Source organism: Kogia breviceps, chromosome X, assembly GCF_026419965.1.
Source record: "Kogia breviceps isolate mKogBre1 chromosome X, mKogBre1 haplotype 1, whole genome shotgun sequence".
NCBI classification, from domain to species: Eukaryota; Metazoa; Chordata; class Mammalia; order Artiodactyla; family Physeteridae; genus Kogia; species Kogia breviceps.
This window is the reverse complement of record NC_081330.1, coordinates 121,424,629-121,450,230: the sequence shown is the minus strand read 5'-3', so window position 1 is coordinate 121,450,230 and position 25,602 is coordinate 121,424,629. Positions and strand designations below refer to the sequence as shown.

Genomic DNA, 25,602 nt, shown 5'->3' with positions numbered 1-25,602 from the left:
ACATTCTTCAGAATCTATAGTTATAAAGAAAATAAACTCAAGAATTCCCTGGCGGTTCGGGGGTTAGGACTCGGCACTTTCACTGCTGTGGCCCAGGTTCAATCCCCGGTCGGGGAACTAAGATCCCGCAAGCCATGTGGCATGACCAAAAAAAAAAAAGAAAAGAAAAGAAACTCCATACGGTTGAAAGTTTGGACTGTATCATCTGTTCTCAGAGCTCTCAGCAACCCAACTCTAAAAGCTGTATCCTTCTATTTCAGAAACCAGGTTAAATGTGTGTGATACCCACACCAAGTACTATTTACAAAAAACAAAGGAACAAAACCAAAATGGCTTGATGACACAGAGATATAGGAGAGTGCTTTAAACTTGCCATCACATTTTTCAAAGGAGTTCAGACTTGTGCACTGACCCTGAAGCATCAGGCAGTGAATACCTCAGCCTGCTCCTGAGAGTCAGAAATCTGATTAGGTGGTTTTTAGGCTTCAGAGAACCGCGAGCTAATCTGAAGAAAACAAAAGGTTTCTGCCAAACCTCGAACTTTTCCTGAGCACCCGTCATATCACTTTTTAAACTCAAATCCCTTGTGCCTGAGCCTTATTGCAAACAAGAGACAGAGATAAGCAGATGAAAGAGAAAAAGTTGAAAGAGAAAAGAAAAGCCGGCTCTTGGATACCCAGGTGGAAAGTCCTGCAGAACAGAGGACCTGAACCCACGTCACAGTGGTTTTTGTAGCAATGAATTGAACTGAGGCCACAGATGTAATCAGAAGTGATAGTGTGAATGTCACGGTAATGTGTGGTTTGGGGTGAGTTAAGCTGTAACAAGTACAAAAGAGAAATCAAAGTAAAAGCCATAAGTGTCCTGGAAAGACAAGATAAAGAGACGATAAGCAGGCTTCAAATGGTTCTCTCTCTAGAGGTTGGACTGCGGGTTAAAAAAAACAACCCACCTGGTTTTGTACCTATAATTAAAATTTAAGGAGTGAAACACACAATGTATTTCAGGAGTCTCAAGACTGTTCACTTAAGGGCAAGGGAGCCGTAGTTGCAAATGAGTCCCCCAAATCTTTTATAAATGTTGTGAAAAGTAATATGATAATTTTAGAGGTGTAAAATGCTGGCATCAGCAGAAGTGCCTGCAAGGCATTCGAATCTAAAGAGCAGCACTAACCTGTTCAGGGTTCACGTGACAAAACATAGAAATCTTTTCCTTCACAGCCATTTCGATGGGCGTTGAACTGCGGCAGACAATCTGTCAAAGTCAATTACGCACGGGTTAGCAGACAGGAATTGGGCTGTTCACACCGCCACTGATTTTCAGGAGGACGCTACGTTAATTTTGCTCCAGGAGACTTGACCGAGTGGGCATTTCTCCATCCTGGGCGTTCCACCAGGCTACTAGAAATTGGTCTGAGCACTAATACAAGCAAGTGGAACCCAACTCAACACAAATCCACCAGTAGGAAATGTCAAGGCATTTCTAGCGAACAGACTCGAGGCTCACAAATGTTACTTCTTTAAAACTACAAGAATAGAGCCAGACCAAGGGTTGGCAAACTTTTCTCTAAAGGGCCAGATGGTAAAAGCTTTAGGCTTTGCAGGTCATTCAGCTGCTGCCCTGACTCCTCATGGTACCGCCACGAGCAAAGGCAGCCAGAGACAAATGTGGACAATGAGTGGTAGGTGTGTTGCAGAAAAACTTCCTTTACAGAAGGCAGGTCTGCAGGCCCTTACTTGCCAGCCTCTGATCTAGACTACTGGCAATAACTGGATTACTGCTATAAATAAGAGCAGGGATAGCCCTACCTAGCAGGCTCACAGGAAAATCTCCCAGGTCCCACCTCCCTCTAAGGGACCCAGGGACCACACAAATGACAGGACATTGCACTTGCCCAGATGTCAGTGTGGCCAATCAAATGAGGACCTGGAGAAGAAGAGCTGGGCAATTTAGAAATGTGTGAAGCGACCCTTGAGGATGAGGGAATAAGCCTTCCCCAGCTCCCAGATACAAAAAGCTCAGTCACAGAAACCATTTGAGAGCTAGGAAGGACTTAGATGATGTTATAGTTTAAGAAATGGAGGTCCTATTCCAAGAAACTTACCCACTCTCTTTAACTCACCAGATCGGGAGACAGGCCTAACCCCCTCAGCGCACGGACACTGTTTTGTGTGGGTTTGGTTTTCTGTTCTCCAGTAGCACTGGGCTGAAAAGAAATGGGTCACTGTCAGTACACTAGACATCTAGCTCTTCTGGATAATGAATGGCTTCCTGGTTTAAAGTGTGGAATAGGGGGCTTGACTGGCAGTCCAGTGGTTGACTCGGCACTTTCACTGCAGGGGGCGCAGGTTCAATCCCTGGTCAGGGAACTAAGATCCCACATGCCACACGGTGCGGCCAAAACAAAAAAAAAAGTGGAATAAACAGAGTATCATAGGAAGACCTGCAGGAGTTGCTGACCATACACTTATCTGGAAAGCTCACCTGTGGGACAAGGCTAACATGGATATTACAGAAATTCTCTCTTTTTGCTTTAAACTGGAATTGTCTGAACGCTTCCACAAATGGCATTCCTTCAATGTCTCCAATGGTGCCACCCAGCTGGGAATGGAAAAAAAAGACACAAGAGATCAAATAGCTTCCGTGGTAAACAGACTAACAGAACAATTCTTAATACACTAAGCGTGAGAACTGAAGTCCCCCGAAAATGGGGGATCACTAATAGGCTGTCAACCCTTCATCTCATCAAGACTGAAAAAAAATTGTTTTTAAGAAAAGAAGTGGGACTTCCCTGGTGGCGCAGTGGTTAAGAATCCGCCTGCCGATGCAGGGGACACGGGTTTGAGCCCTGGTCCGGGAAGATCCCACATGCCGCGGGGCACCTAAGCCCGTGCACCACAACTACTGAGCCTGCGCTCTAGAGCCCGCGAGTCACAACCACTGAAGCCCATGCTTCGCAACAAGAGAAGCCACCACAGTGAGAAGCCCGCGCACGGCAATGAAGAGTAGCCCCGCTTGCCCCAACTAGGGAAAAGCCCACGTGCAGCAACGAAGACCCAACGCAGCCAAAAATAAATAAATAAATATTTTTAAAAAACGGTTTGTTTAAAAAAAAAAAAAAAAAAAGATCACTTTAAGAAAAGAGAAGGGAGTTCCTAAGCAGATAAAAAGATCCAGAATATACACCACAGAGGAGTGAGATCAGTTAGTTTCTACCAGTGGTCCCGTTGGAAGGGAGAATTCAAATCTGGTGACAATATGAGAAAAGGGAGAGCCATCTGGTTCTGCCCAGTGTAAAACAGTTAGCATTCTCTCTCTCTCTCTCTCTCTCTCTCTCTCTCTCTCTCTCTCTCTCTCTCTCTCGCTTCATGAACACACACACACAAACACACACACACACACACACACACACACACACACACCCCTGTATGCAGCTGAGCAGTCTCCTTGTAATGGTGGTACTACCAGAATTAAATCACTTATACTAAAACATGCTGGCTCTCTGAAAGAAGTAGTACCAAAAGCCCCGAGAATATTCCTGACAGTGTAATCCTCTGACAAATGTTAACTTAATTTACATTGTACTTCCAATAAAGTTACTTAAGCGTTTTACTTTAGACAAGGATAAAATTCACCTTAACACATTTGTCCTCACCATATTTAAATACTTAAAGATTATCACCCGGATTTTTAAATTAATTCTTTAGCATTTGAGCATCTACTACATGCTCAACGCTTTAAATCAGCTGCTGGGAAGAACTTAAGACAACCTGCTGCTGAGAAGCTCGGAATTTAGCGAGGAGAATAAGGCAGAGCTAAAGAACAATAAAGCAAGAGCAAAACTCGAGCACTAAGTGGAATGATCTGGATGCTGAGGAAGAAGAGATCATGATGGGCCCAGGCCCAGGAATCACCACCTTCCCTGGCTTCAGCTACTCGACTGGGTCCAAAATCTACTTGCAGCCCTGACCTCTCCTCCCAGCACCGCTGGGCTTTGAAGCCAACTTGTCCGTGACATCTTGGATGGATCAGTAAGTATTCAAGCTCACCACGGCCCAAACTGAACTCCTGGTCCCCACAGCCCTGGGCCTGTTTGTCTGGGGGCTTCTCCCTCATCTCAGCAACAGCATCTCCTACCACTAACTGGTTCAAGCTAGAGGTCTGGAAATCATCCTCCATTCCCGCCTTTTCCTCACCCAACCCTGTCCAGTGAGCTGTACCTCCAAAACATTCTTGCAAATCTCTCCACTGCTATTTCCACCGCTACCACCCCAGACGCCCAAGCCAACACCATCTTTTGCAGGGATTATGGTAATCGTCTAAGCCTGGGGTGGCTAAGATGGCCTGCTGCCTATTTTCACACATGAAGCTATACTGGCACACGGCCACGCCCACCCACACATCACCTAAGGCTGCTTGGGCACTGCAATGGCAGAGTGGAGTAGCTGTGACAGAGACTCTGTGACCTGCAAAACCAAACATATTTACTATCTGGCCCTTTACAGAAAAAGTTGGCTGCCCCCAATTTTAATGGCCTCCCAGCTTCCACCCTCTCCTGTCCTACCAACCATTTATCATATACAGCAGCAGAGTGACCTTTCAAAATTCAGAATACATCTCTCCCATGCTTATAACCTCCAGCAGCTCACTGCTTCACTAAAAATAAAATCTAAACTCCTTTAGGCAGCCAACAAAAGGCCCTACATGATCTGACCCTGAAACATATCTCTAATCTCATCTCATGCCCCACTCCCACCTGCCCCTTTCCCATCCCCTTACTCCCCCAGCCTCCACCTCTGTGCTCCAGCCCCACTGGCCTTTTAGGTCCTCAGATGGGTCACGCTCTTCCTTCCCGCCCCTTAGGCCCTCCTACCCACCTTCTTCATCTACACCTTACTTCCTTTTTATCCTTCAGCCCGGGGAGCTGTGTCCCCCCCAGAGAGCCCAACCCTGCCCACCCACCTAAAGCACCCTGTCTCTCTGCCTTTCCTAGTGACACAGCACGAGGTGCCACTATTTTATTTGAGTCCTTGTCTCCTGTCTCTCTACCCCACTGGGCTGTAAGGCCCATGAGGGCAGGAACTTGCCTGCCGTATCTCCGGCACAAGTCCAGAGCCCTGCACACAGCAATGGGAGTTTAGGTTAGTGGTCAGGACAGGACACAACAGTCTTGAAATTCGATATAAGCCCTAGGTCACAGCGTTCTAGAGTCTGCTACCATAATTACAACAGAATCAAACTAAGGAGTCTGAGGATGTCATTGCTACAGAAGAAATTATTCTTTACTAACTTTAACTAAGATAACAAAACGTAATTAAAATTCAATTCTCCTGGCTATGGAACAGATAGAAATATATGATCATTCTGTAAGTGAATGACAAACTTAACGATGAAAATCCAAGAAATAAAACGTGAAATCAGGAAACTGGCAGGGGGTGAGGGGTGTAAGTGCTCACTAACTATAATACACCAGAATCCAATGGGGGGAAAATATGTAGGAAGAAAAGAGATCTGCCCTTAAACTAAACCATAAGGACGCATTTCCTGGTTTTTGATGGGGGCTATTCTGGGAGTAAGCGGGGAATCCGGAAAACGAAGCAAAAGCTTTAAACGTTATCTGCTTCCACCCCCACTGCACCCTCTCTGCCAAGTTGGAAAGTCCCATTTCTCCTCTGGTTCACCATTATCGTCATTGTGATCAGAAACTTTCAGTGTTACTACTAGAGTAGTCCTAAGTTAATTCTTTCCTCGCACAACAGGGAAAATATCACCCATAACAACATGTTAAGATCTATCCAAAGCCGAAACTGAAGCAGCAGTCAAACAAATTTATGAGATGTGCAATGTCCATTTTGCCTTTAAGGAAAGGAATCTTTCTCTGAAAGTTGCTGACAGAGTAACTCTTAAAAGTTCTCATCACAAGAAAAGAAAAACTTTGTAACTATGAGATGATGGATGTTGACTAAATTTATGATGGTCATCAATTCACATTATAGGGACTTCCCTGGTGGCGCAGTGGTTAAGAATCCGCCTGCCAGACAATATAAAACTCTTAGAGGAAAACATAGGCAGAAGACTCTATGACATAAATCACAGCAAGATCCTTTTTGACTCACCTCCTAGAGAAATGGAAATAAAAATAAAAATAAACAAATGGGACCTAATGAAACTTAAAAGCTTTTGCACAGCAAAAGAAACCATAAACAAGACAAAAAGACAACCCTCAGAATGGGAGAAAATATTTGCAAATGAAGCAACTGACAAAGGATTAATCTCCAAAATTTACAAGCAGCTCATGCAGCTCAGTAACAAAAAAAAATACAACCCAATCCAAAAATGGGCAGAAGACCTAAAGAGACATTTCTCTGAAGAAGATATACAGATTGCCAACAAACACATGAAAGAATGCTCAACATCACTAATCATTAGAGAAATGCAAATCAAAACTACAATGAGGTATCACCTCACACCAGTCAGAATGGCCATCATCAAAAAATCTACACATAAAAAAAAAATCTACACATAATAAATGCTGGAGAGGGTGTGAAGAAAAGTGAACCTTCTTGCACTCTTGGTGGGAATGTAAATTGATACAGCCTCTACGGAGAACAGTATGGAGGTTCCTTAAAAAACTAAAATTAGAACTACCATATGACCCAGGAATCCCACTACTGGGCATATACCCTGAGAAAACCATAATTCAAAAAGAGTCATGTACCACAATGTTCACTGCAGCTCTATTTACAATAGCCAGGACATGGAAGCAACCTAAGTGTCCATCGACAGACGAATGGATAAAGAAGATGTGGCACATATATACAATGGAATATTACTCAGCCATAAAAAGAAACGAAATTGAACAATTTGTAGTGAGGTGGATGGACCCAGAGTCTGTCACACAGAGTGAAGTAAGTGAGAAAGAGAAGAACAAATACCATATGCTAACACATATATATGGAATTTTTTTAAAACTGGTTATGAAGAATCTAGGGGCAGGACAGGAATAAAGACGCAGACGTAGAGAATGGACTTGAGGACACGGGGTGGGGGAAGGGTAAGCTGGGACGACGTGAGAGAGTGGCATGAACATATATACACTATGAAATGTAAAATTGATAGCTAGTGGGAAGCAGCCGCATAGCAAAGGGAGATCAGCTCAGTGCTCTGTGACCACCTAGAGGGGTGGGAGGGAGAAGCAAGAGGGAGGAGATATGGGGATATATGTATATGTATAGCTGATTCACTTTGTTATAAAGCAGAAACTAACACGCCATTGTAAAGCAATTATACTCCAATAAAGATGTTAAAAAATATAAAATTTTTTAAAAAAAGAATCCGCCCGCCAATTCAGGGGACACAAGTTCAAGCCCTGGTCTGGGAAGATCCCACATGCCACAGAGCAACTAAGCCTGTGCGCCAAAACTACTGAGCCTGCGCTCTAGAGCCCGCGAGCCACAACTACTGAGCTCGCGTGCAACAACTACTGAAGCCTGCGCGCCAAGAGCCCGTGCTCCGTGCCAAGAGCCCGTGCTCCACAACAAGAGAAGCCACTACGATGAGAAGCCCGCGCACCGCAACGAAGAATAGCCCCTGCTCGCTGCAACTGGAGAAAGCCCATATGCATCAACAAAGACCCAACACAGCCAAAAATAATAAAATAAATAAACAAATAAACAAATAAATAAATGGGAAAAAAGCAAAATTAAACTGGAGAAATTAATTTTAACACTATATTTTATGTAGCAGAGTATATCGAAAATATTATCATTTCAACATCACCAATTTTTTTAAAATTATGAGGCACTTTACATTCTTTTTTTTTCATACTAAGTCTTTGAAGCCCAGTTATATTTTAAACTCACAGCACATCTCAGTTTGGATACCACATTGGACAAGGTGGTACTCTGCAACAAATAACCACTGTAAACCAAAGGTGTGAGGGCTTGTCCGACCCTTTGCTGGGCTTGAATAAAATCAGTCTTGGGCTGATCTTTAACATTTTGAAATTGCTAAATGGCACCTTCAAGTTGCCATTAATAAGTTTTTTTTTCAAAAAATAAAATAATGTATGCACATGGTTAAAAACCAAATTGTACAGCAGAGCTTACAATAAAAAGCAAGAGGGCTTCCCCGGTGGCACAGTGGTTGAGAGTCCGCCTGCCGATGCAGGGGACGCGGGGTCGTGCCCCGGTGCGGGAAGATCCCACATGCCACCGGGCGGCTGGGCCCGTGAGCCATGGCCGCTGAGCCTGCGCGTCCGGAGTCTGTGCTCCGCAACGGGAGAGACCACAACAGTGAGAGGCCCGCGTACAGAAAAAAAAAAAAAAAAAAATTAAGAGTTCCCTACCCCACTCTTCCGTCTCCCAAGTCTGATTCCCCAAGGCAAGCGCTTTATTTTTTTATTTACTTGTTTACTTATTTTTGGCTGTGTTGGGTCTTCCTTGCTGCGTGCGGGCTTTCTCTAGTTGCGGGGAGCAGGGGCTCCTCTTCGTTGCCGTGTGCAGGCTTCTCACTGAGGTGACTTCTCTTGTTGTGGAGCACGGGCTCTAGGAGCATGGGCTTCAGTAGTTGTGGCTCGCAGGCTCAGTAGTCGTGGCTCGCGGGCTCTAGAGCGCAAGCTCAGTAGTTGTGGTGCATGGGCTTAGCTGCTCCGCAGCATGTGGAATCTTCCCGGACCAGGGTTCGAACCCATGTCCCCTGCACTGGCAGGCGGATTCTTTTTTTTTTTTTTTTTTTTTCTCTGTACGCGGGCCTCTCAGTGTTGTGGCCTCTCCCATTGCGGAGCACAGGCTCCGGACGCGCAGGCTCAGCGGCCACGGCTCACGGGCCCAGCCACTCCACAGCACGTGCGATCTTCCCGGACCGGGGCACGAACCCGTGTCCCCTGCAACGGCAGGTGGACTCTCAACCACTGCGCCACCACGGAAGCCCCAGGCAGGCGGATTCTTAACCACTGCGCCACCAGGGAAGCCCGGCAAGCGCTTTAACTTCTTTGTTGGGATTTCTTCTGGTAGTTACCTCCATATCTCTCAACCAGGGTTCATCCATCTCAGTTCTTCCTCAACTTAGCTATTTCAGACACGCTCTAATGAACGTAGGTGTACTTCCTGCTGTGACAGATGAGGATGCAGCCCTCTGGTACCCCCATCCCCAGATACCAATCTCAATTGTTAATTCTACTGGTTACTTTCCTAACCTGAGATACTTTTGCTTCTTTTTCAGCCAAATACGAACAGTATCTGTAGACCCTCGCAGTGTAAAATGAGGTTCTGTCCTCCCTCCTTCCCCTCCAGCACTCCTCCACCCCCTCCACCTCACCATCCCTCTTTTCAAAGTTGATGACACATTCCTGCTTTTAAGGTTTCTCTAATTCATCCTGGAGATGGGTCCTAAAAACTGAAAATCAATAAAGAGAGTGACCGTGCAAGTCTCCTTCACCGTAGAGTCAAGCTATGCCCCGGTTTACATCTTTGTTCTCATCAGATGTTATTCTCCTGACACTTTTACCTGCCTTTCTCCTTTCTCACACTATTTGTCTTTAGCGTTGCCTCGATTTGTTTGCAAACTATTCACTGTATTAGATATTAAATTTTTTAAAGGAAGCAAGCCTAGTTATGCACGCATGTCAGTTTATAAAACTTCATCAAGCTATACATGTGTGATATGTGCACTTTTCTGTGTTTATATTATACTCTGATTTTTAAAAATTATAAAGGAAGCATCCTCTCTTTCCTTGTAAATTGTGAAGGAAGAAATACAAAGGGAGAGAAAATTTTATATAGCACACTTATACATTTACATTAAATTTATCAACCATACCATTATGCTAGCAAAATATATAATCAATATATGATAGTACAGCACATTTACGTTAAGATTATCAGCTCTACTATTAACAAAATGGATCTTGTGGGTAGCATAATATCTATTTGCAAACACTGATAACGATGACAATAATAGCAGCTAACATGTTTATTGAACACCTCCTAAATGCCAGACACGGCCAAGTGCTTTTTACATTATTATACTTAATTCTTGCAACAACCCTGTTATTATTATCTTGCTATTACAACATTACACTATCATATTGTAATAGATGAGTACATTGACACTTTGAAAAGTAACTTGCCAAGTCATACAAGCATCTTAACAACGGTTAATAATTTTCAAGCACTTAGTATAGACCCGACACAATCTAAGCACTAAACGTATTGGCTTATTTAATCCTCAAAACATTATCCCCACTTGGTAGATGAATAAATTGAGGCACAGAGTAGTTAAGCAAACTTGTCCAAGGTCACCCAGCTGGTAAGTCAACCAGCTAGGCTGTGAACCCAAGCAGTCTGGCTCCAGACTCTCAACCACTAAGCCATACACCACTTGGGGGTGAGGGCAGAAATGTGAACTTGGGGAGACTGCCTCTAGGAACCAAAATGTTCATTATTCTGCTGTCCTGCCTGGCAATTAGGTCAACTGACCTTTAGATAAGGAGTACCTGAATGTTATTCTCATTCTGCACATTGAGGGGAAGGGAAGCAGTGAACAAGTGGCAAGTACAAATACTAAGCTCTTTCTTTAAACAGCTAGTACTCACTTCTCACCTCCAGATCACCTCTGCAGTCGGACTTCCCTAACTTGGTCTCTCTCTAGGTCCAAAGCACTTTGCAAACAGCACTCAGTAGGATGCATCCTGTGACTGATCAGTCCTCACTTGCAGACTGCTGCACACCCACCCCAGGAGTAATCAACCAGTTTAAGCCAATCTTGCCCACTGACTTGTGATCACAAAAGCAGGGACCATCTATGTCGCTCCCTGCTGTAATCCCACCTCCTAGGCCAGTGTCCAGCACACATGAGGCCGTCTACACATATCTGTTGCACGAATGAAGATCAGCTGCTTAAAAACCCATAAGGATATAAAATTATTTTTTTAAAAAGTTCCATGCTTGCCTCAATAACACATATTTGGGGCTCTTCCTTATGACCATCCACAGGCACCATGGCTTGATTCATAACCCACTCCTGGACGGCATCAGTAATGTGAGGGACAACTGTAGAAAGAAGTAATAATTAGCACAAAAGCTTATTTCATGGTCATGGTCATGAGAAATGAATGTATTAGTGTCTTTAGACCTCCCAAATAACCTGAAAGCCACCTGGCAAATTAGACAAGCTACAGTCCTCACATTATTATCCATCTCACTGAAATTAATACCATAGACGCAACATAGGTTTAGTCATTTAAATGTTATGCCATTTCTCTTGAAATCGACCAGCCACAGAGAGAGAGAAGAAATGCCATCTTTGATGCTATCTATAGAAAACACCTATAGGGCTTCCCTGGTGGCGCAGTGGTTGAGAATCCGCCTGCCGATGCAGGGGACACGGGTTCGTGCCCCGGTCCGGGAAGATCCCACATGCCGCGGAGCGGCTGGGCCCGTGAGCCATGGCCGCTGAGCCTGCGCGTCCGGAGCCTGTGCTCCGCAACGGGAGAGGCCACAACAGTGAGAGGCCCGCGTATCACAAAAAAAAAAAAAAAGAAAAAAAAAAAGAAAACACCTATAATGCCAACTAAAAGCTGTGCAAGGAGGGCTGCCAAGGGTGCTGAATACTGGACTCCAAGGGGAAGAAGGTCTCAGAGTGGCCCAGCCCTGCAGACCCTGGCAACTCGCCAGCCTGTGTGGAAGGGTCACTCAGAGGGTGTAGACGAGGCCTGCATGCCTGACCAGAGGCCTGAAGCCGCTAATTTCAGCCGAAGAGACAAAAAGATGCAACCAACTAACCTAATGTGATGTACAAAGCAGGACTGTTGGCCTCTGGGAAGCTGACGCAGACACGTCTGTCATCTGCTCCACCGGCACCTGCAGCTCCCTGAGCCCCGTGCTCTCGCGAGGCGGGAGGAAGTCGTCTCTGATTGGTGCGTTTGGAACGACCCACCGCGCTTGCCCAGCCCCACCCCTTTCTGGGAGGGCGGAGTAGGTCCGGCTCTGCCTCCACGTGGGCAGCGCAGGGATCAGGGGTCGAGGCCCAGGTCTGGGGCCTTGCCCTCTCCCCAGGTTTGGGACGTGGCAGGTATGAGGCAGCAACTCCCCCTCCCGCGGGTGTTCCCAATACCTACACTTGGGGGAAAACTATTAGAAAGTACAATTGTAGCTAAGATCTAAACCACACCGTCCAGTGTCAGCAGTAACATAGCTGATCTTTTGATCTCCCTCTGTCCAACTTCTTTATCTACTTCTCAGCTGCTTTCCAACATGAAGGTGATTTAAAGGGGATGGGGAATTAGCACCTTTACTCTACCACGTAGGAACTTATGAATACAAGCGGGGGGTGGGGCAGAGGGTGGCCTGCGGGTCTCTCTTCGAGGACAAAAGAGAATAAGAATCATACCCCCCATGAAAAGGGTTGGTGAAAAAAGGGTCATATCATGCTGCCCTCCAGTTCAATCCCCGCACCCCGACCACGTCACCCCCCATCACTGTTCTTTTTCAAAGGGGAGTAATCATCATCCATGCAAAGATACAAGAAAGAAGTAGAAAACGAACATATTAAATAAAGGACAGACAAAAACAAACCAAAATAAATCTATACCCCAATCAGATTTGTGATGAATAAATGGTTCCCCATGGATTTTATAAATAAAAACTAAAGAGAGAAAGAGAAAGAGGACAGATACATGGACTAAAGAAAACAATGACATTAGTTAAAAAAAAAAAAAAAAGACTGATGAAAATACAATCAGGAATATGGAGGATGAACTTGAAACCTTTGAGGAAAATGAAAAGTAAAAGTTTGTATGGTGACATCGTGGTGTTTTGAAATGTATAAAAACATCAAACCACTATGTTGTGTAACAGGAACTAACATAGTGTTACAGGTCAGTTATACTTCAAAAAGAAACTCATAAAAAAGACAGATCAGATTTGTGGTTATGGGGCGGGGGGACTGGATGAAGGTAGTCAAAAGGTACAAACTTCCAGTCATAAGATAAATAAGTACTAGGGATGTAATACACACCATGATAAATATAATTAACACTGCTCTATGTTATATACGAAAGTTGTTGAGAGTAAATCCTAAGAGTTTTCATCACAAGGGAAACATTTTTGTCTATTTCTTTAATTTTGCATCTATCAGAGATGATGGATGTTCACTAAACTTACTGCGGTCATCACTCCATGATGTATGTAAGTGAAATCATTATTCTGTACACCCTAAACTTAAACACTGCTGTATGTCAATTATAGCTCAATAAAATTGGAGGAAAAAAAAAAAGAAGGAAATAAAAGGAGGAGAAAACAGAGACTTGAAAAGGATTGGAGTTTGTAGAGCACAGGGACCCCCTCATCTTCAGGTCTATTTTGAGCAGGGTGAGTGCTCAGCACACAGGGCCCCCTAATGTTTGTGGAATATAATACCTTGTACTGTTTTCCCCAGGTAATCGCCACGCCTCTCTTTATTGATCACATGTTGATATATCTTCCCAGTGGTGATGTTGTTATCTTTATAAAGATTAATATCCAAGAACCTTTCATAATTTCCAAGGTCTAAATCAACTTCTCCACCATCGTTTAAGACAAACACTTCACCTGGGATAAAAAGGCAATGTAAAAATTAAAAATTTGCTTCCAGTAGATTATTTTGCAAAGATGAGCACAATATATTAAAGAGCTGGTAAAAGTTTTATTTATAAGCCATAGTGTATCAGCATTTCCATATTTCGATGGGAAAATTTAGCAATTCGATTCTATCCATTAAAGTGCATTAGAAAAATTCTGGTATTCTATTATGGTAGTTTTAAATGCTTACTGAAATTCTGTCCTCAAGATTTAGCTTTTCCAAACTCATCATGTACCACATAAAAAAGGGACTTTAAAACAGCAATTTTTAAAACAAATAGCAATTGACTTCAAAGCATCAGTATCCCGGACTCTGAAATTGGCGTAAGAAAATTTTCATTGATTCCAGTCTTGGGTAAAGTCACTATTAAACAGACAGTAGATGAAAAGAAGGGCCTCCACTAGCCCACGGGGCGACTTGGTGAAACTGAGGCCAAAAAGAAAGTGAGCAATAAGCCACCTGCACAACAGCACTGTGAAGAAGGATACAGATGAAGACTTGGGACTTCCCTGGTGGCGCAGTGGTTAAGAATCCCCTGCATTGGCAGGGGACACAGGTTCGAGCCCTGGTCCGGGAAGATTTCACATGCCACAGAGCAACTAAGCCCACATGCCACAACTACTGAAGCCCCCGCGCCACAACTACCGAAGCCCGTGTGCTTAGAGCCCAAGCTCTGCAACAAGAGAAGCCACCACAGTGAGAAGCCCGCGGGCCACAATGAAGAGTAGCCCCTGCTCACCACAACTAGAGAAAGCCTGTGGGCAACAATGAAGACCCAACACAGCCAAAAAAAAAATTTTAAGTAATTAATTAAGTAATTTTTAAAAAATGTGTATAGATGAAGACTTAATCACACGACCAGCAACTGTGTTGACTACTAGGCATGCCTCTGGGTCTCCAGTGTTACTTGAGGGCATTGATTGGGAGTCCAGTGTCCTAAAGCCACCTTGTCAGAACTGAACCTCTCCCTGATTAAGGAAATTCTATCATTTACTTCTATAGCTAGATGTTCACAGCATAAAAAGAAGGTTGGCTAGCTTCTGAACCTAATCAGAAGCCTTTTATAGTCTCATTTATGTCTCCCTCATAAGGTACCTAAGTGTGATCAGAAAGATCTCTAACTTTAAGGGCAAAAGAGCAAAATGATGAAATTGCAATATTTTCGTGTTTCCCAAATTCCATTTCCAGTTCAAATTCTACTTTCTCATGTTTAGCAGGAATTGCCAATCCATGGAAAAGTCTTTGTACTTTGATCATCTTAACTTCTGCCAAGTAGGGGAAGATCTCTGAAATCTCCCTAGTTAATTCAGGCCAAATCCAGTTTGGCAATACTCCAGGTATATGGCAAAGGTCTTGAAATTTTAGATTCCTAAATTTTAAAATTTTAGATTTCTATTATGTTCCAAGAAGAAAAAGAAAAGCTGTAGATCATGTCTTCAAAAACATTTTTTTTAATTTAATGCAATTATAATAAAAATGCCAACAGATTTTTTTTTAACTTGACAGTGAAACTAAAGTTAATTTGGAAGAAAAACAGGTGTGATTACCAAAACAAAACACATGAAAAATAAATAAAAATAAAAGCCCTTAAAAAATAACAGTGAGTAAAGGAATTTTAAAATATATATGTGGGGCTTCCCTGGGGGCGTAGTGGTTGAGAATCCGCCTGCCGATGGAAGGGACACGGGTTCGTGCCCCGGTCCGGGAGGATCCCACATCCCACATGCCGCGGAGTGGCTGGGCCCGTGAGCCATGGCCGCTGAGCCTGCGCGTCCAGAGCCTGTGCTCCGCAACGGGAGAGGCCACAACAGTGAGAGGCCCGCGTACCACACACACACACACACACACACACACACACACACATACACACACACAAAAAATATATATATATATGTTAAAAAAATAAATAAAATAAAATTCAAAAAAAATGTGTATATATTTATATATTTCAGTATATACAAATATGGAATAACATGAACAAATACTACACAAAACCAAAATACCCCAAAAAGTCCCTATTACATAAAGGAATTGAATACATGACTAAAAAACCCAAAGATATCATTACAAATCAAAGTAGGTAAAATACACAGAAATAAACTTCAAAGAAATGTGTAGGACCTATATGAAGAAAACTTTAAAACTTTACTTCGGAGACATAAAAGAAGGTATGGATAAAATGAAAGCCACTTATACAGTTCCTGAATAGGCCAGTCAATATTTTCAGTGTTTAATTCTTCCCCAAATTAATTCATAAATTTAAAGAGTGATTTCTCATAAACTTTGATAAAAGGACTCTGAAGTTAATCTTGAAGACAACTAACATTTTGAGGTTTAAAAAAGGAGAGAAGGAATAATGAGAAAAGTCCTGATAATAAAAAGTTGCAGCTATTAAAATGGTAGGCAGGAATAAACAAAGAGATCTAGAACAGACCAAAATACAAAGACAGAAATTTAGTATATACTGAAAGGTGGTATTTCAAGTCAGTGGAGAAAGGATGCAATCTTTGATAATTGCAATTAGGAATAGTGGCTAATCAGGAAAAAATTTAGAGAAAAAAGTATGTTACATCCTCATCTCCCACTAAATTAAATTCCAGATGTATTAACAATATTAAAGTAAAAGCAAATGGTGGTGATCATTTAAAAATGTACAGAAATATCAAATCACTATATTGTGCACCAGGAACACAGTGTTGTAGGTCAATTATACTTCAAAAGCAAACTGATAGAAAAAGAGATCAGATTTGTGGTTACCAGAGGAGAGGGGTGGGGTGAGGGGAATTGGAGGAAGGTGGTCAAAAGGTACAAACTTCCAGTTATAAGATAAGTAAGTACCAGGGATGTAATGTACAGCATGATAAATATAATTAACACTGCTGCGTGTGATACATGAAAGTTAAGGGAGTACATCCTAAGAGTTTTCATCACAAGGGAAACAATTTTTTTCTATTTCATTAATGCTGCATCTGTGTGAGATGATGGATGTTCAACTAAACTTATTGTGATAATCATTTCATAATGTATGTAAGTCAAATCATTATGCTGTACACCTTAAACTTATACAGTGCTGTATTTCAACTATACCTCAATAAAACTGGAAGAAAAAAAATAAAGTAAAACCAAATGAAACTCTAAAAGGGCCAGAAGAAAATACAGATGAATATTTAAATATTCCTGGGACCTAGAAGCTTACAGGTGACATCGAAGGCAGAAACCATAAAGGAAACAGCTGATACATTTAGTCACACAAATGGTAAAATGAAATTTATCAGCAGCAGAAGTAATATTAAGACAAATTGCAAACAGAGTAAAAATATATACATGTGGTAAGTACAGGTTAATATAATCTGCACAAAGTATTCTTGAAAATCATTTTTCAAAATCCAAAGGAAAATTGGCATAACACATGGCGTTAGTCAATTCTGCTGCCTACCAAACAAGCCTAAAATCTCAGCAACTTATAAAATATTTACTGATTTCTCCCTCTTGTTACGTAGGGGTTGTGGGTCAGCTGTGAGTCTACCCTGTGCCTTCTTACTCCAGGACCCGGGTTGAAGGAGAAATCCCTATATGGGGCATGCAGCTCTCACAGCAGAGGGCAGAAAGACGACAGAGACTGAGCCAAATTATGCCATTGCATTGAAAAGTTCTGCTTCAACAAGGCGTATTTCATATTCACTAATATCCCACAGAGCAAAACAAATCACGTGGCCCAATAAGGTGACTGACCTCTCTGGTTTGCCCAGGACTAAAAGGGTTCCCAGGATTCAGGACTTTCAGTTTCAAAACCAGGAAAGTTCCAAACAAACCAGGAAGAGTTAACCATCCTACATGACCAAAGGCCAAAGTCAGTGGAGCAGGGAAATTTACTCCGCCCAGGAAGCTGGGTGATAGTTTCAAACAAATATACAATCTACCATAGACTTGAATAAGCCATTCCACCGACAAAATGAAAATCAAAGAACTCTAAATTAACATAATGAGATACCCAGGAATTCTCTGCCGGTCCAGTGGTTAGAGCTCCACGCTTCCACTGCAGGGGGCACAGGTTCGATCCCTGGTTATCCCTTTTTTTGGTTGTTTGGTGTACTCTCAGGTTAGTAAAGTTTAAAAAGAATAATATTCAGCAAAGGTATAATGAAAACTGAAAAACCTGAAAAACATACCTACCCACCAAATCAGAAATTCTGTACCTAGGTATTTATGTTAAAAAAATAAATTTTAGGGCTTCCCTGGTGGCGCAGTGGTTGAGAATCCGCCTGCCGATGCAGGAGACACGGGTTCGTGCCCTGGTCCGGGAAGATCCCACATGCCGTGGAGCAACTAAGCCCGTGAGCCATGGCCACTAGGCCTGCGCATCCGGAGCCTGTGCTCCGCAACGGGAGAGGCCACAACAGTGAGAGGCCCGCATACCGCAAAAAAAAAAAAATGAATAAATAAATAAATAAATTTTAGAAAACAAAAAAAAAATAAAAATAACAAAATAAATTTTAAAGTTTCCCTTCACAGTGTTGTTTATAATATCAATAAATTGGAAATGATTTCCTATTATTGTATAGATTCGGTGCAGCCTTTAGAAGTATAGAATCTATTAAAATGTCTACAGTAGATTAAGTTTTAAAATTAGATTGAAAAATAGTGTGACTAGGGGAGAGATAAATTGGGAATTTAGGATTAAGAGATACCTACTACTATATATAAAATAGATAAACAACAAGGACCTACTGTATAGAATAGGGAACTATATTCAATATCTTGTAATAACCTATAATGGAAAGGAATCTGAAAAAGAATATATATATGTATAACTGAATCACTTTGCTGTACACCTGAAACATTGTAAATCAACTATACTTCAATTTAAAAAATAGTATGACTAAGATTCAGTTCATTTAAAGTTCAGAAATAAGCAAAACTGATCTATAATGTTAGAAGACAGGATAATGGTTTCCCTGGTCGTTTCAGATGGGGAGAGACAGGAAGGGGCGTAAAGGGGGTTTCTGTTTCTTGAGCTGGAGGCTGATTACACATTATGTTCATTTCATCTACTGGTACTTATGATTTATACCCTTTCTTGCTTGTATGTAAAAAGTTTAAGAAGAAAGTATATAAGGGCTAGTGCCTTTTCTAAGATAATTAGTATAGGGCATTCCCTGGCGGTCCAGTGGTTAGGACTCTGCGCTTCCACTGCAGGGGGCACAGGTTTGACCTCTGGTCAGGGAACTAAGATCCTACATGCTGCGCGGCATGGCCCCAAAAATAATAATAAATAAATAAATAAAAATAATTAGTATATACACCAAAATTTCAACATTAACAATAATTATTCCAAGTGGTGAGAAATGGACGATTTTTATTTTCTTCAGGTCATTCTATATTGTCAATATATTCTATATTGTCTGAGTTTTTCTCTTAACAATGAAATGTTGAGAAATATATTACCTTTATGAAAAAATAAAACAAAACATAATCCATGCTACAAAAGGTACAGTGAGAATGGTATCCTATACTCACACACTGTTTTCCAAAAGGGTGGACTAATTTAGAATGTCATCAGCAATCGGAAAAATGTATCAAGAACCATAAGAACATTCACAGATCCAAAACGTATGACCCAGCAGCTCTACTTCTGGAACTCTATCCTAAAGAAATTACCCAAAATACAAGAAAGAACTTCAATTTAACCCAGTGCTTTATAGGGGGGAAGTGGTCCTCCCTCATACCGTGCTCATAAGGTGAAAAAGTGCCCGCATCGATGTTTATATAGGGGTCGATTTTGATGGCAGTAACTCGGAGTCCACATGATTTTAGAATCGTCCCAATGCTGCTTGCTATGATCCCTTTACCGATGCCCGAGATGACCCCACCAGTGACCAAGATGTACTTCATTGGCAGAGGAGTGGCTGAGTGCCAGCACCCAGGTAGAATCTGAAAGGTAATGAAATTAAGGGTCAGGGAAGAGAAACATGTTCTTAAACCAGTAAAGGGGAGAGCATGTTGGACCAGAATTTCAGAAGCACACGGCACTTTTTCTAAGTATTTGAAACAAAGTCTTATCGTCTAGGTTTTTCTTTCTTGTCGACATGCAGGAAGCTCTGGATACAGCAAAATCTCTGGCTCCATTACCTTGATTTTACATTTACCCCAACTCTGTCGTGTGACAAACTTCATCATAAGAGGCCAAAATTCTCTGGGATTCAGAAGCATGGTAAAATTTTTAAGAGATCAGGCTCTGGAGTCAGATCTGTACAAGCTATGCCTGGGCGAGTTACTAATCCTTTCACAGATGTTTCTTCATCTGTGAAATGGAATAAAAAGTACCGATCCCTTGGAATATTATTCAGCACTAAAAAGAAATGAGCTACCAATCCATGAAAAGACATGGAGGAAACTTAAGTGCGTGTTACTAAGTGAAAGAAGCCCATCTGAAAAGGCACATACTGCATGATCCCAACCGTATGACATTGTGGAAAAGACAAAACCATGAAGACAGTAAAATGATCACTGGTTTTCAGAGGTTAGTGGGGGAGGTGCAGCACAGGGTATTTTTAGGGCAGTGAAACTATTCTGTATGATTCTATAATGGCGGATACAGGTCATTATACATTTGTCCAAACTCACAGAATGTATAACACCAAGAGTGAACTCTAATGTAACCTATGGACTTGGAATAATAATGATGTGTAGCTTCACTGACTGTAACAAATGTATCTGTCTGGTTCAGGATGTTAATAATGAGGAACGCTGTGGGCATGGGGCAGTGGGTGTATGGAAACTCAGTACTTTCTGCTCAGTTTTGCTGTGAACCTAAAACTGCTCTAAAAATAGCCTATTTGGGGGGACTTCCCTCGTGCTGCAGTGGTTAAGAATCCACCTGCCAATGAACGGTACACGAGTTCAATCCCTGGTCCGGGAAGATCCCACATGCCGCTGAGCAACTAAGCCCATGCACCACAATTACTGAGCCTGTGCTCTAGAGCCCGCAAGTCACAACTACTGAGCCTGCATGCCACAATTGCTGAAGCCCACACGCCTACAGCCCGTGCTCCGCAACAAGAGAATCCACCGCAATGAGAAGCCCGCGCACCGCAACAAAGAGCAGCCCCCGCTCGCCCCAACTAGAGAAAGTCCACGCGCAGCAACGAAGACCCAACGCAGCCAAAAATAAATTTTTTTTTAATTTAAAAAAATAAAATCAAAAGTCTATTTTTTTTTTTAACAGGGACAAGAAAGTAGAGTTTATTGGTGGGCATGGGTAGGGAGGGGGCAGCGCCAAGGCTCTCACGAGTACCGGGCCCGCCATTTGTCGAAGGGGCCACGATAAGGGATGTACTTGACCCCACAGCCATCTGGGATGAGCCGCTTTTCTGCCACCATGTTTTCAAACTCATCTGCATTAAACTTAGTAAATCCCCACTTCTTGGAAATGTGGATCTTCTGGCGGCCAGGGAACTTGAACTTGGCCCTGCGGAGGGCCTCAATCACATGCTCCTTGTTCTGCAGCTTGGTGCGGATGGACATTATGACCTGGCCAATGTGGACCCTGGCCACTGTGCCCTGGGGCTCTCCAAAGGCACCACGCATACCTGTCTGGAGCCTAGACTGGGGACAGCATGCCAGTCATTAATGTCCACTGGAAAGGTCTGTCTCCAAGGTCCCTTAGGGCAACCCATACAGGCAACAGGCTGTATACACTACCGAGGAGGCTGCTGTTTGCAGCCATTACGCACTGGGCCCCCATGGGGAAAAGAGCACAGTCGGCTTAACTGGCTGCAAACAGTCTATTTTTAAAATCAATATTCAAATATGCTAACATTTTAAAAAATCTTGGGACTTCCCTGGTCTCCAGTGGTTACAACTGTGCTCTCAACGCAGGGGGCCCAGGTTCAATCCCTGGTCGGGGAACTAGATCACACGTGCCGCAACTAAGACCCGATGCAGCCAAATAAATAAATATTTTAAAAATAAAATAAAATAAAAAATCTTGCAGATGGTTGTGAGGATTAAATGAGCTAAGGTGTCAGGAAACCAGGGCCCACAGGTCACATCTGGCCCACTGTCTGTTTTTGTATGGTCGCCAAGCTAAGAATGTTTTACATTTTAAATGACTGAGAAAAGATCAAAAGAAGAATATTTCATGACACATTAAAATTGTGTGAAACTCAAACTTCAGTGTCCATAAATCAAGTTTTATTAACACACAGCCATGCCCATATCATTTACATATTGTCTCTGGTGGCTTTCTGGCTACAATGGCAGAGCTGAGTAGCTGGGAAAACAGAGACCTCTGGCCCACAAAGCCTGAAATATTTACTATCTTTTATAGAAAATGTTTGCTGATACCTGGCTTAGAGGGGGTCAAAACTGACCCCTATATTAACATACAGTAAGAACTTAGTAAAAGTTAGCTACTAATGTCACTATTAAAAATAATAAATGTATCCTCCTTAACTATGCATGTGGAACACCGAATCTGTTCCTTACCCATCCATTTCACCATGCAGAAATATTCAAGCAGAAAAAAAAAACAGAAAATATGATGTCATAAAGAAATTTTATTTGACTTTCCTGCTGCTGTCTGATTCAAACCCTTTTGTTTTAGAGGCAGACAGGAACCCCAAGAGCTACTTGGGCTACTCTACTTTGAGAACTATTGTTTTCCCCTTGAGCCTGGGCAGGGGCCTTCTGCCCTTGCCATTTCACCATGCACGTGAAGGTGAGCCTTAACGGCATTATTCGTGTGGTCCCGACAGGCAAATAAACGGCCAACTAAGACTATGAATATAAAATCCCAACTACAAGAAAAGAGAGTAACTAACAAAAGCTAATAACTATAAATCCCACTTTCTATTGTAATTCACAAATGTTTTTAAATACCCGGATATCAAGCTCAAATGCAATCAGGTAGGAATGATTTCAGCTACCCGCTTATCCTATCTGCCTGTCTTCCCCAAAGGAATGCCTATTCTGATTTTGTAGTTTCCTCTACTTTCAAAACCAACTGGCTTAGGTTTCCCTGGTGGCGCAGTGGTTGAGAATCTGCCTGCCAATGCAGGGGACACGGGTTCGAGCCCTGGTCTGGGAAGATTCCACGTGCCGCGGAGCAATTAGGCCCATGAGCCACAACTACTGAGCCTGCGCGTCTGGAGCCCTGCAACGAGAGGCCGCGACAGTGAGAGGACCGCGCACCGCGACTAAGAGTGGCCCCCGCTCTCCGCAACTAGAGAAAGCCCTTGCACAGAAACGAAGACCCAACACAGGCAAAAATAAATAATAAATAAATTTTTAAAAAAAACAAAACCCAACTAGCCTTAAAAGGTGCAGAGCCCTTTCACTTCAGAGCTGTGAGTTCAATTTGAATTAGCTGACCACCGTCAAGGCAAGTAAACTGAAGCCATCCAAAATATACAAGTCCCATCCCAAATGGCTTCCTTAAGTCCCTGGGCCTGCCTTTCTCTACACAACACAGATGATCATTTTCAATGTCACCGTTCCTTTTTTTTTTTTTTTTTTTTTTTTTTATGGTACGCGGGCCTCTCACTCTTGTGGCCTCTCCCGTTGCGGAGCACAGGCTCCGGACGCGCGGGCTCAGCGGCCATGGCTCACGGGCCCAGCCGCTCCGTGGCATGTGGGACCTTCCCGGACCGGGGCACGAACCCGTGTCCCCTGCATCGGCAGGCGGATTCTCAACCACGGCGCCACCAGGGAAGCCCCACCGTTCCTCTTTACTAGCCACCTGGCCATCCACTCACCTGAGCTAGATTTAGCCTAAAAGATTTTCACTCCAAACCCTGTATAGATCCTATAGATCCAAAATGTATCTGAATATTCATCTCTTGCCACTTCTACTAGCCGAGGTAGTCGTTAGAGTGGGAATTTCATCACAGTCTTCCCTTACTCATCCCACTGCTGATTTTTTTCTATTTTGATAAGTGTCCCTCCTCTGGAGTCAGACAGCCTGAGCTCAAGTGCTGTCACTTAATAGCTATGACTCTGGGCAACTTCAACCTTTCTAAACCTCAATTTTCTCCACCTGTGTAGTACACAGAAATAATACCAGTGCCAGCCTTATAGAGCTGTGTGGGTATTTACAACGAGAGCGCCCAAGTGCTAAGTCAAGGTTAGCTCTTATTTCTCAGAGCCCTCTACTCACTGATTCAGTCAGCTCATAAACATTTATGGAACAGGCAGAGGAGGAAAATCTGCCACACCAAAATGTGCCTCTTTGGCATGAGCATTAATTTAGTTTTGATTATTTTTAAGAAACAGAAGACTCAGGAAGTCCTTCTTTTTTATTGCCCCCTTTGCTGCCTAAAGAATTTAGATAAAAGGCCTGTTCCTGGCATAGAGCTATCACCAGAGATATCTTCAGAGAATATGAGCTAGATGTGGTCGGGGAAGCTCTTAGAGATCAGAGTCCACTCTGTGTCCCACTGTCTCTGCCTGACCTAGCAAACTTTTGTTTACTAAAATATTTGCCTTTCCATCTCCATGTGAATTGCCTTCTTCCTTTTTTTTTTTTTTTTTTTTTAACTATTCATTTATTTAGTTTTGGCTGTGTTGGGTCTTCGTTGCTGTGCGTGGGCTTTCTCTAGTTGTGGCGAGCGGGGGCTACTCTTTGTTGCAGTGCGCGGGCTTCTCATTGTGGTGGCTTCTCTTGCTGTGGAGCTCGGACTCTAGGAGCGTGGGCTCGGTAGTTGTGGCTCGCGGGCTCTAGAGCACAGGCTCAGTAGTTGTGGCGCACGGGCTTAGTTGCTCCGCAGCATGTGGGATCTTCCCGGACCAGAGCTCAAACCCGTGTCCCCTGCATTGGCAGGTGGATTCTTAACCACTGCGCCACCAGGGAAGCCCTGCTCTCTTCCCTTATTTATTTTTTTGCCGCTGTATGCGGGCCTCTCACTGTTGTGGCCTCTCTCCCGTTGCGGAGCACAGGCTCTGGACACACAGGCTCAGCAGCCATGGCTCACGGGCTCAGCCGCTCCACGGCATGTGGGATCTTCCCGGACCAGGGCACGAACCCATGTCCCCTGCATCGGCAGGCGGACTCTCAACCACTGCGCCACCAAGGAAGCCCCCTCTTCCCTTTTGAAGTCCCAAACTACTACCTGCAACATCTTCTTTTGTCTTAAGCTGAAGATGGTATTTAAGGCAAGGGTTTCAACCATTTTAGCAAGTAACTAAGTTTTCCTGGGTCTCTCCCATGTATACATATTATTAAACTTTTATTTGATTTTCTCCTGTTAATCTGTCTCATGTCAACTTAATTCTTAGAGAAGCCAGAACCTAGAAGGGTAGAAGGAAATTTTCTTCCTCCAGACAATTATGTGCTTGACGTGTTCCCAGGTCCTGCGGATATGGGGGTGAACAAAAAGTCAAGGTCCTGTCCTCTTGGTCTTCACCTTTCCTGTTGGATAAAGGGACAAATAAGCTGTTCTGTTAACTACCTTTTTCTGGCACTGTCACACTATTAAAATGACTTCCCATTTGTAAAAGTTAGCAAAATGGAAAAATGCCATAGAAAACTGGAGAGTGTTTATGAGAAGGCACATTGTGTGGTTGTCAAAAAGCCTAAGGATCTTTCAAATAAGCTATGCTTATGTTACACAACAGAGCAGAATATAAAATTAAATATATTATTATCTCAACGGTTTTTTTTTAATTAAGACTGGTCAAATTACACCAAAATGCTACATTTTAATATATATTTAGGTGGTTTGGTTGCAGGCAATTATTACTTTTCCATATTTTCAAAAGCACAAGATACCTTTTTAAGCATATCAGATATTTTACAAAGTCCTTTTTGAAAATGTAACAATATCAAGGAGACACCTAGTCCTTTCTATCTATTTTAAGCAAACAAGTAAGTTTGAAGCAAAATTTTAAAACAACAGGAAAAGCAGGTTCTTCAAGCTACTTCTAGAATCGGGATTTTTTTTCTCTTGTGAAGACCATTATTTACATTTACTCTTATATGCAGTG

The 25,602-nt window shown here is 42.8% G+C and overlaps 1 protein-coding gene and 1 non-coding gene across 5 annotated transcripts in view; both read right to left on the bottom strand.

The window, feature by feature from the left end:
* CTPS2 (CTP synthase 2) overlaps nucleotides 1-25,602 on the bottom strand; it is a 130,587-nt gene that overhangs the window by 103,329 nt on the left and 1,656 nt on the right. For all 4 annotated transcript variants that reach the window (XM_059050840.2, XM_067024006.1, XM_059050843.2 and 1 more), the window contains exons 2-7: nucleotides 19,347-19,551; nucleotides 13,419-13,589; nucleotides 10,951-11,051; nucleotides 2,485-2,601; nucleotides 2,123-2,206; nucleotides 1,174-1,254 (exon numbers count right to left, since the gene is read on the bottom strand). In XM_059050840.2, the coding sequence (XP_058906823.1) occupies nucleotides 1,174-1,254; nucleotides 2,123-2,206; nucleotides 2,485-2,601; nucleotides 10,951-11,051; nucleotides 13,419-13,589; nucleotides 19,347-19,512 (720 nt within the window). In that variant the 5' untranslated portion in view covers nucleotides 19,513-19,551. The remainder of the gene's footprint in view (nucleotides 1-1,173; nucleotides 1,255-2,122; nucleotides 2,207-2,484; nucleotides 2,602-10,950; nucleotides 11,052-13,418; nucleotides 13,590-19,346; nucleotides 19,552-25,602) is intronic.
* LOC131749059 (small nucleolar RNA SNORA70) lies at nucleotides 21,265-21,399 on the bottom strand. Its single transcript, XR_009333173.1, has one exon. It is a non-coding gene; the product is annotated as a small nucleolar RNA SNORA70 (small nucleolar RNA).